At 40.4% G+C, this 11,441-nt stretch overlaps 1 protein-coding gene across 7 annotated transcripts; it reads left to right on the forward strand.

Moving 5' to 3' along the window:
- Positions 1 to 981: 981 nt before the first annotated feature.
- g3bp2a (G3BP stress granule assembly factor 2a) lies at positions 982 to 9,444 on the forward strand. Of its 7 annotated transcripts, none has more exons than XM_080463381.1 (13): positions 982 to 1,213; positions 2,926 to 3,044; positions 3,129 to 3,210; positions 3,455 to 3,628; positions 4,546 to 4,636; positions 4,722 to 4,827; positions 4,925 to 5,105; positions 5,749 to 5,850; positions 6,167 to 6,269; positions 6,359 to 6,418; positions 6,527 to 6,658; positions 6,752 to 6,870; positions 7,672 to 9,444. In XM_080463381.1, the coding sequence occupies exons 2-13, from the start codon at positions 2,950 to 2,952 to the stop codon at positions 7,948 to 7,950; spliced, it is 1,524 nt and encodes a 507-aa protein (XP_080319507.1). In that variant the 5' UTR covers positions 982 to 1,213; positions 2,926 to 2,949; the 3' UTR covers positions 7,951 to 9,444. The 7 variants fall into 7 exon arrangements, with proteins under 7 accessions (XP_080319507.1, XP_080319505.1, XP_080319510.1 ...); XM_080463379.1 differs by having other exon boundaries at positions 1,013 to 1,213; positions 4,728 to 4,827; positions 6,752 to 6,879; XM_080463384.1 differs by having other exon boundaries at positions 1,013 to 1,213; positions 4,728 to 4,827.
- Positions 9,445 to 11,441: the final 1,997 nt, after the last annotated feature.

An 11,441-nucleotide genomic window follows, 5' to 3' on the forward strand; every position in this document is an offset into this window, starting at 1 on the left:
AGTATATAATCACATCACTTTTATCATGCTCTTAGGGTACTTAGTTTGTTAATTTCAGTATTCAAAATTTTGTATTTTGTATTTCAGAAATAACAACAGGTTTATTAGTAAAAAAAAAAAGAAGATTATTATTGCCTGTTCTCATCTGCATATGATGCCACAATTAACAGATACTTATTTGATTGAACTTAAAAAAAATCCTGACATAAAAAGAGTAGAAGAAACATTAATTTGTTACTGATAGTCCATTTGGTTGCTGGTCAGTAGATTGTTGGTTGTCTCTTTGAGGAACAACAAACAATACAATTACAAACTCTCATAGAGGAAAACAGTCTCAGAAATAAACAATGAACATTTTTAAAGAACGTGCTGGGGGGCAATGACAAAGTCATCTTTAATAATAAATTAATCATCACTAACACCAAAATCAAAGTGCAAGGAAGGATACAAAAAACCCAAAAAGGAGCATGCACAAAACGAGTCAATGTATAATTGGGAATTGGGATAGCTGGTGATACATTTTCTGGGCCATTTTCCAATCCATCAATTTCTGCAGTGCAGAAAAATACAATTTAGATTAAAGAAACAAGGAAATTATGGTTTCTTATTTTCCCATTTGGAACAGTGGGTGTGATATTTTACCAAAAGAATAGATAACATTTTTTTTATTTTAAAGCGACTCTCCTTAACCTTTGGGGAAATGGGCCATTTAATAGATTTTGATTAAGAATTAATTATAGTACATTTCCGAGTTTCATTCAGCACATTTTTTAAATGTAAATCTGTCATAATCATAATACTTTGTTTGGTTTAGAGCATAACTAAGGAACTTATTATATTCTTTGCCTATTAAATTACAGCGGTTGTCTCTGCATGTGTGAAAGGTTTTTTGGGGATATTGGGAGAAAGTTGGTGGGGGCGTGGTTAATCCAATGACGTCATGCAATATGATCCCTAGTGTAAGCCTCCTATTGGCTGAGTGGATTCGATGGGGGCTCCTGCCCCAGTTTGCAGGGGTAAAACAATAAATCGAGGCTATCACTTTAAATCTTCAATCTCTGGTACAGCAGAGATCGTATACTGTTCAGTTGTGGAGCGTGGGAAATACCACCACATTTCACCTGGGACACTGTATTTCAGAGCCGTTTACAGCCGGTTCCTCTTTGTTATTTATTACAAAGTATTCTGTCTACATAGATAGGTCTTTCACAAGGTAAGTTAGCCATCCCGTGAGGCAAGCGGCTAGCTTCGCGTTAGCCGCATTGTCTGGTTCAAACCGTGACTTTCCGATTACAGCTGCTTGTTATTCAGAGGGGCCATCCAGGTGTGTTGTTATCTTCTAATCAAACCACATCGACTTCGTGGTCGGACATTTGGAGCACGAGCCGGACATTTTTATTTTTCCTTTGTTGTGTTTGAGCTAGCATCATAGCGCTGAAGTTGGTTCATTGATGACGGCTGGGCAGCGAATAAGTTATGAACAAGGTCAGCGCATTCATTGTTTGCGTTATGGCAGTATTGAACTACGTTACTCTGGACACTCGCTGAAAACACACGACGGCATACGGTGAGTTGTTTTGGGGCATGGTTAGGGTAACCTCGCACAGTGTTGGTTCACCGTAATGGCTAATGACTGGGTTGAACGTCGTGGTCGCTTCGTGGTTTTCCTGGTTTGAGCTCAAAGTGCTAGTTGTGTGTGTCCGAGTGCCGCGGCATGACAACTTGTCAGTCTTCCATTCACCGTTGGTTAGCTCCTTTTGTGTCTGCGATTAAGGATTTGCAAATAATTCAGCATACAGCAGCGGTGATAACAGGAAAAGCGACGACGCCACAAGTTAGCGAGCGCTAGCGTTAGCTCGCAAACTCGGAAGCCGCTTTTCCCGTCCGCTGTGCTAGGCGTTATCCCCCCCCCTTCCCCCTTCCCCCCGAATGACAGCGAGGAGGCCGGCGAATTACCGCCAATACTCGTTCAGTTGATCACACAATCTGGGAAAGTGATAAGTCGGCGAATAGAGAAGTGACTCCGAAATATACGAGCGGAGCTTTGCGGACCGCATCCGAAAATGTACAGCCATGCGACAGGAAGGAAAGCTGATGTTGTTAGCAGGCCTCGTCCACCAGGCCGGCTCACTACAAAAGGTTGCGCAGATGTGCGAAACTCGTCAATGCCACGGATATGTGTCAAGCCAGGTTTTATTTGTGGTAAAATTGTGTTTATTGGTTGTTTAACTTTGACGTCTGTGTCATTCGCTTCCTTTCTGGTCTCCAGCTGTTTTCTGTCTTTGTCTCATTGGATGGATGCGATGGCGCAGTTCAGTGTTGGTTCGTGCGCCAGTAGCCAGCTAACTAAGCAGTCGTTTTGCTCAGTTTTAAGCCCAACTGACATCCCGATGGTCCAGTGAAACATGGGCCTATCGAGGCAAAACGTTTTGTTGAAATGAAACTGGGGACGCCTGTTGTTTGTTTCGTTTTCTCCTGAAACACAATTTTGTTGTTTACCTGAAAGACATTCACATGCACGCGGACGATCAGGACTTCCTTTATCTTTCCGAACTGCCATTGCTTCTCTTTGACGCTTCTAGGTCTTCGTAGTTTTAATCAACGTGATTAAAACTAATATAATAAAGCAACAAGTCTGCTCTAAACTCCGACCCAATGCTGGTTCGGTTGGTCAGTCCTTCTGAAAACCATTGTGTGGTCGTGATGTATTAAGTCAGTGAATCGGTCGTATCTACAGTTGGCATTCTCATAAACGTCATCTGTCAATCTCTGCAAGATGAGTTACTCAAAACAAAAAATGACAACCAGCTGGAACGTGAAATGTTTATTACGGAGTTGTTCAATTGAATATGAGTAATATATAATTTTTTCCTGTATCATCAAAATGTCTGCTATCAAACTAAACCTGTTTTCATTTACTTTCAGCACTTAATATTGTTTACCAAAGAAATGGTGATGGAGAAGCCAAGTCCCCTGCTTGTAGGGCGGGAGTTTGTGAGGCAGTATTACACACTCTTAAACAAGGCGCCAGACTTCCTGCACAGGTAAATAGATATGTGCGAATTGGTAATTTGATAGAACATTAATATCAAGGTTTTTTTGACATTGAACTGTCAATTTTGTATCAGGTTTTATGGGAGGAATTCTTCCTACGTTCATGGAGGACTTGACCCAAGCGGGAAGCTGGCAGAAGCAGTTTATGGACAAGCGGTAAGTGTGATAATAAAAAAAGAAGAAGAAGATACGTCATCATACCATGTTTTCGATATGACTAGATTATTCTCGGTAGTTTTGTAATAGTAATGAATGCATTGTATAAAAAAGTAGGTCTATTAGTATGAAATTCTTTTAGTTTTAAGCAATAAATGCTCACAAAAACTTAAAATACTGGAAAATGTATATATTTAAACATTGTTTAAGATATTTGTTTGATTTCCTACTTTTGCTTTCTTAGGAAATCCACAAGAAAGTCATGTCTCTGCAGTTTAGTGAGTGCCACACGAAGATCAGGCATGTGGATGCCCACGCCACACTGAGTGATGGAGTGGTGGTGCAGGTCCTCGGAGAACTGTCAAACAATGGTCAACCCATGAGGAAGTTCATGCAAACGTTTGTGCTGGCTCCAGAGGTGATTGCATCTACATTTAAATCCTTTTCACCAGCTGATTTTATTTTTTAATTTTAAATTTTTTCAGTGCCAAGCTGGGCATTTCTGGAGTTTCGATTTGATATTTATTTTTTCGCTCGATGCACTCAAAAATGACTGCCGACATCTTATATATTGTCAAATATGCAACGTTATTGTCCTCAGAGTTACAACACAGTTGATATTGAACGAACCAAATAATGTTATGGAAGAAACATACTTATTTAAAAGCACAGAACTGAACCAATATAACGATTTATACAAATGAATATAATATTGACAAATAGGTGTACAAACTAAATGCTAAATAAAATTTAACTTCAGAATCCACATGCAGTCCAGTTTCATCTCGAGTGGGCTGGACTGGTAAAATGTTGCTATAGTAACCTTTGAATTTACACTTGAAAGTGTTTCTTTGTTGTGGCCACAGTGTACAGGATGAATTTTGCAAGATCACACAAGGAGTACTAAAAAGGACAACAATCTCAACATAAAGTCCATCATAATGAAACATTCTGCTGCAAATACCGTGAAATGTTAAAAAAGAAAAAGTAATAAAATCCTATATAACCACTTGCTTGGTGGTTTGCACAATGAAAATGATTTTAGCCACATAATCGATTAAATCGATTTCTTTTTTTGTCCAGTGCGAAGAGTGGGCTCAAAATCTTATTTTTGGATTATTAAAGGTTAATTATTGATTGTAAATACAATCACATGTAATTGACTGAAGCAGTGCATTTGATCAGATATGTTTTTGAGTTTAATATGTAATAGAAGAAATTGGCCTTTTTCTTTGTGATATCCTGCAAGGTAGCCTATTGTATGATTTAATTGTGAAACAGCAATATCTACTGAACACTGAAGATGCTTTCTGTTTGCATGACAAACGTTTTTAGGGTTCCGTGGCCAACAAGTTCTACGTCCACAATGACATCTTCCGCTATGAAGATGAGGTTTTTGGAGACTCTGAGGCTGAACTGGATGAGGGTGAGTAATTTTTGTTTTTGGTGTGGATTCTGGTAGAGTAACTTTAAAGGCGTGGGTGCTAATGTATCTTCTTCCTCGCTCTAAGAATCAGAGGAGGAGGTTGAGGAGGAAGCAGAGGAGAGGCCCCCATCCCCTGAGCCCCTTCAAGAAAGTCCCAACAGCACCATCTACTACGATTCTCACCCTGTCACGTATGTAAATGTTCATCATACTTGAGCACAAATGTCAGAGTTTTTAAATGTGATTTTGATTCGCAGAGTGACACTTGTTTGGTTTTGTGCTGTGCAGCAATGGAGTAGAGGAGCCAATGGAGGAGCAAGTTCCAGAGCCTGAACCCGAACCTGAGCCAGAGCCCAAAGCGGAGGAGATGAAACCTGAAGTAGATGAGAAGGTTCTGGAGGAACTGGAGGAGAAGGCACCTTCCCCAGCGCCCGTGGAGTCTCCACCAAACACACAGGAGCCTCCCAAGGTGAATAGTATTTTTTAGATGGATTTTCTTTTCAATAATATCACCGAATACAACTCAAAAACGTACACTACTATGATTTCATTGTGTCTTGAGTTATAATGACTCTGGTAAACCCCTTTATCGAGCTTTTCCACACATAATAATAATGCATGGGTTTTCTATAGCGCATTTCAGGACACTCAGACACTTTACATTGCATCATTCATTCACTCCATACTTGATGGTGGTAAACTACGGGCAGACTGACAGAAGCGAGGCTGCCAATCTGCACCATCGGCTCCTCTGACCGCCACCAACCACTCATTCTCACACTGCATACACCCAGGCAGTTTGGGGTTCAGTGTCTTGCCCAAGGACACTTCAGCAAACCTAATGGCAAACTTGAAAGTTGTAAATTGTACAATATACTTTTATCCTATTTTAATTGAAATCGATAAACATTTATGAAAGTAAAACATATTAATACATTTAGTTATATTTTATTAGACAGATCCTTTTGAATATGGCTGAGTCTTTTTACATCTTGTGCTTGAACTACCACATATCATGCATTCTTTATTGACATACCAGTCCACTGTTACATGACAATGAGTTGGTGGAATTATCTCAGTACAGCAATAATGATGCATCATTGCATTTTTAGACTTTCTCCTGGGCCTTGGTGACCAGTAAAAACCTGCCGCCTTCTGGCACTGTCCCCTCTTCTGGACTGTCACCCCATGTTGTTAAAGCCTCGAGCTCACAGGTAAATTGCTCCCACGAGTTCTGTTTTTTTTTTTTTTTTTTTTTGATGGGATGTGTCTTTAGAAGGGAATCACTTCCACTGCAAATTAAATAATTCAAGCAAAGCCACATATTTTGTGTGGTGAAAAGTTCTGTGCCTACCTAGTACTGGTTCATTTAGTTTTTATGCTGTGTGTTGGTATGTATTAGAATTTTACATTGAATGAATTGCACCATTGTAGGTAGAGCAGCTAAGCTGAACTGGCATTTGATTCGACATGACGGGGTTACGGAAATGGTTCATGTTGTTAATTGTGTTTCTCGCCTCCCTCATAAAGCCCAGAGTTGAAGCTAAACCAGAGACACAGACCGCACCTCTTCGCCCCAGAGACCAACGCACTCGTGACAGACCAACCTTTGCTCCGCGGGGTCCCAGACCCGGTAATGATGATAAGTTGAATCATGTTTGAATCCGAGTTCCTTCACTTTATGGTGTATTCTCACAATCTTCTCACGTCTGGCACTCTTAGATGGTGTTTCTTCTTCAGAGTCACAAACGGGAAAACCACACTTGAGTTTTGTTAACAAAGGTAATAAATCTGTAACGATCTCATCTTTCTGCTTGGGCTTTCTCACTGAGGCTATTTTTCACGCGTTGGTCGTGTTTCTGATGTGATTGCTGCTGTTGTGACCTGCAGGCGGCAGGGGAGATGCTGAATCTGGTGACATGGACAGCAGGCGGATTGTCAGGTACCCAGACAGCCACCAGCTGTTTGTTGGCAACCTCCCGCATGACATTGACGAGAGCGAGCTCAAAGAGTTCTTCATGAGTAGGTTTTTCCAGACACTATTGTCCAAGTTTATCATAAAATCCAACATTGTTATTTTTGGTTCATAAGATTTCTTGCCTGTGCTTCTTGCAGCATATGGGAATGTGGTGGAACTGCGAATCAACACCAAGGGAGTCGGTGGGAAGTTGCCCAACTTTGGATTTGTGGTCTTCGATGACTCTGACCCCGTGCAAAGAATCCTAGGGGCCAAGGTAGAAGGGGCATGTATCAATATTTCATTACCCACTTTTATTTGGTGGTGGTTTGGTGACACACATTTCTATAATTAATCTCTGTGGGCTTGATTTGCCTGACTATCTTAAGCAATCCTAAAACCTTATTCTGAACTTTCTAAAGCCTGTCCTCTCTTCTGCTTGCATTCTTTGTCCTCCCCTTCACAAATTATACTTCTGAAGAAAGAAATACTGTGAAGCAAATTATCCCAAAGGATTTCAATTCTCACTGCACCAATGTGTCGCATAAGTTTCCTAAACAAATTTTCACACTAACTTTAAATTTGCATTTGGGCCTCAAAACTCAGCCGCAGCATGACTCATTCATGTCAAGTTTTGTCTGAGGAGATATCTGAACTTTTAAAATCTGCCGTTGTCATAGTGACCACTGTTTCCACACTCGGAGTTTTACTTGTGCAGTAAAAGGTCAAAAAGTGATTCATCTGCAGTTTTGTGCTTTTCTGTATTGGACTGATAAATGCAGACTGGCTACAAACCAGCAGCAGGAGTTGAGCTGCTTATTGCTTCTGACAAAACCTGCACACGTAGAGCCACCGCATCCATCAGCAGGCAGGATTTGGATGCATCTTTCCCACACGGCACTTCTTTAAGTGTCTGATGCAGCCTTCTCCGACCAGGCCACTGTGACACACAGCAGATCTTAGGAATGCTGGGAAAGACAAATCTGTGTGTGCAAACCAATCCATGGTGTGGGTAGTGGAATAAGCTGGAGAAACATGATTATTCTGTCCATAGTGACCTTGTGTTTCCTCCCCGCAGCCCATCATGTTTCGAGGAGAGGTGCGTCTGAATGTGGAAGAGAAGAAGACCAGGGCCGTGCGCGAACGAGAAACCCGTGGCGGAGATGAGCGTCGGGATATGCGACGCAACGACCGGGGTCCCGGAGGTTCACGAGGCATCGTGGGAAGTGGAATGATGCGTGAACGCGACGGGAGGGGACCGCCACCTCGGGGTGGCATGGCTCCCAAACCTGGCATGGGCTCTGGGAGAGGGTCCGCTGGCCAGGGAGAAGGCCGCTTCGCCACACAGCGCCGCTGAGAAGAGCGCCACCCACAGCGTGGAAATAGTATCATATTCTTCATCTTCAACCGTTCTCGTTAACGAAAGAAATCTTCATGTATAAAAGTATATATTTGGTTTTTTTTGTTTTGTTTTAATTTTTAATTTTTGTTCCCTCTTTGCTTTGGAATGTGACACAGCCTGTCAACCATTTGTTTGTGAAATAGACAAAACAAGCAAACAAAAAAAAAAAGTTGCTTCTTAGTTGTGAGCTGAGCGTCCTTTTTTCGGGTATCTCAAGAAATCACAGACTTAATTTGTAAAAAAAAAAAAAAAAAAATGTGAGAAAAGGCAAACCAACAAGGAGTAATCTGCCACATTAGGAGGGACTGATGAGACTTTAAACTACAATAATACAGCCCATCATTTGGAAAAGAGATTATATGCCTTGACTTAAGTGGGGCGCTGCTTCATGAAATCCCTCTATTGCACATTTTATATGGTAGTTCTCTGCCCGTTAACTGTTGGAAAAGGGGTGTGATGCAAAATTTGTGCAGTTCCTGGGGAAAAGCTTGCCTTTTACTTTTTCCTTTTTGAGAGACCACTGCTTCAGAATTGCATAATGCACTCATCAATATGCACTAATGGGTACTTTTGTCATGTTACGTTGACATCCTTGCTCGGAACGCAGCTGGAGAGACCCGTTTTGTCTCTGAGCGATACGACTTACCGGGGCAGGCCTCCCTCACAGCCCATCTGCTGTGACCAATGTACTTTTCATATCTTCGACCCAAATCTACGCTTCAATTTCTGCTGGATGGACAAGATGACAAGCAAATCCACTTTTTTTTTTTGTTCCCTTCATTTATAAAAAAAAAAAAAAAATTATTAAAAACAAAGCTCAAATACTGGACTTTCGCCAATCGAGTCAGGGGGAAGGATAAATGACTAAAAGTTGAACAATAGAAGAGTGGCGATACAGAAAGTGGCGTGGTCTTTTTTTTTTTTTTTTTTTGAATCCAGGATTCTTTTTCTTTTTAATTTTTCCCTGCCGGCTCGACTGCGAATCTGGCATAGGTGACACCTCCCTCCCTGTCTTACGTGCGGAGTAAACAAATAAATGTACAGCAAAAATCCTAGTTTACTGTATGTTTTGCTTTTCTGTGTATATTTTTTCATTTCTCTGTCTCGACTTGACAAAAGCATGATGGTGCCTTCTATTTCACCTTTTCCAGTCTTACTGAAGCATAAAGCGGTTCGAGGCTCGTTGCCTATTAATACGCGGGGCTGCTCATTTTGAACTTATGGTCTGCTGGGAGCAGATTAAAGAAATACTTGCAGTATTCATAAGATTTGTTTTTCAGGTGCATTTTTTTTTTTTTCATTTTCCATACTGTTTTACTACCTAATATGATCTGCTGTGAGTTTTGTACATTTTGTGTTGTGATTGTGTCTGTTCTGGATTTTTGTAGAGACAATAGGTGCCTCGAGTTTTGTTCAATATTAAAGAGGTGAATCTGAAGAACTTCTAAGCCCCTCAAGAAAAAGAAAAAAAAAAAAAGGTACATTAAAGGTGTTGATGATTGAACGCTTGGTTCTTGGTTTAAACCAGCCACAATTCTACACCGCCATTACTCCAGAAAGCTTAAGGTTTTTGGAAATGTCTCGCCACATGATTCAGACACTTGCAGATCCTCACATGTTCACACTTTCTGTGACTCATGGCTTCTTTCAATCCCTGGATCCTGCAAGTTGTCAGACTGTTCTTTTCTCGGCAACAATTTTGTATTCGTCTGTGTGGGCTGGGGGGGGGGGGGGGTCGACCGTGTCTCCAGCCTCTGGTTAATGAATTACTTGTGCTCACTTTTCTAGCATTATTGCATTTATATTTTCATATGCAGATTATTCACTGTGCTTCTTCACCTTTTTTTTTCTTCCCCTAACTCAAGGCAAGTGTGATCTCAATGACATACCAGTCAGCTCCTTAACTGTCCACTCGCAGCTTTTGTTTTGACCACTTGGTAGAGAGGGAAGACCTTGTAGTTTCAGCTGGAAAAGAAAACGTGACAAATAAGACGTTTTCTTTATTTTGTATCTTGCACTGAAATGGGAAGTAAAATGATGATGTAGCATTTTTCTTGACAAATATATTAATGAGGTCTTCCTTGTCGGGTGGTATTGCACTATTTCCAACGTTTCTGGGACAATCTGTCAGTTTGAATATAACCTCTCCAAATTTGTCGTCTGGCAATGAAAGATAAAACAGCAGGGCTCGTTTTGTTGTCGGCATGGACTAATGCTCGCTCCTACTCGGTTGAAATACGATGTGATGTACAGACATGACATACTTAATGTGGTTTTTCACAGTGACACTTGGCTGAGCTCCCTCGTGATCGAGATTAAATATTTTCAGATATGAAAATAGTTTTTGAACAGAGACTCTTAATTTGTTACCTCCAGCGTCTGCCCTGATATTGGAGAAGCAATTTAACTCTTTGGTCCTTCGACGTTTTCTATTGGGCGCCGCAGCCCTACCAAATGTTTGTCAGGTGATTGTGTCACAGAGAGTGTTGAAGAAGAGCCATCATGCTTTCCGACCAATATCATGCTTTTTTTTTTACTTTTTTTTTTTTTACATGTCAGTGGTGGTATAAATTGGAGCATAAATTACTAATAGCGGTTAAATATTTCTTTTCAACGACTCATCCCTTTCCAAACAATGAAGGATCCTCTGAGGAAATTTTACACCCACCCACACACACACACACACACACACAATTATTTTCCTGTTGGTAAAAATGCAGGTGGTGGATCCCGATTGTGAATCATTCCAGTCCGTTTTGAATGGAGATAGAAATACCTTTCTGGCTTTAGCAGATGTGGTAAACAGTTGGCTGCCATCCTACGTTTACTGTGTTTACCCTTGTTGCTAGTTCAAAAAAATGTTGCAGGTGGAGAATTTCTTTTTTTTTTTTTTTTTTTTTTTTTTTTAGTTCAGTTTTTTTGAATGTGTTGGACTTAACATACAATAAACTACTGATAACAGCCTGGCTCTTACTGTTTGTCATGCTTACAAGTGAATGCCCTAAAAGTTGTTTTCACTGCAGATCCTTTGTAACCTGGCTGTCTTAAAAATGTAGAATTAGGACAATTAACAAACCTTTTTTGGCACACATTTCTAAGTTGTTAACTTAAGGTTTATTTTATTTTTATTTTTTTATTCTGAATTGTAGAAACACAGGCTCCAACACAGCATCATGTTTCATTGATTTTGGAGGCTACCAGGTTACATTTTCAGGAATAGGTTATGTTTCTGGGCAAACTTAAAGTTGATATTTCGAGTACATTCTCCTTTTGAAATTCTGCTGCATAGAAAGTAAGAAAGTTTGAGTTTAGTAGACTTGGAGAAAGCCTTATGATTTCCATTGATCAGCGTTGTTATCACAAAGAAATAATCTCCCAAATACAAGTTTCATTAGTTTATGTGGACCAACCACATAAACTGTCAAAGATTTTGGTTTAAATAAAGA

This window comes from Lipophrys pholis (assembly GCF_963383615.2).
Source record: "Lipophrys pholis genome assembly, chromosome: 5".
In the NCBI taxonomy this organism is placed as follows: Eukaryota; Metazoa; Chordata; class Actinopteri; order Blenniiformes; family Blenniidae; genus Lipophrys; species Lipophrys pholis.

Coding starts and splice junctions, on each gene's coding strand:
- g3bp2a (XM_080463378.1), top strand. CDS start 2,950: ATGGTGATGGAGAAGCCAAGTCCCCTGCTTGTAGGGCGGGAGTTTGTG. Junction 4,828..4,924: donor TACGATTCTCACCCTGTCAC/GTATGTAAATGT, acceptor TGTGCTGTGCAG/CAATGGAGTAGAGGAGCCAA. Junction 5,106..5,748: donor ACACACAGGAGCCTCCCAAG/GTGAATAGTATT, acceptor TTGCATTTTTAG/ACTTTCTCCTGGGCCTTGGT.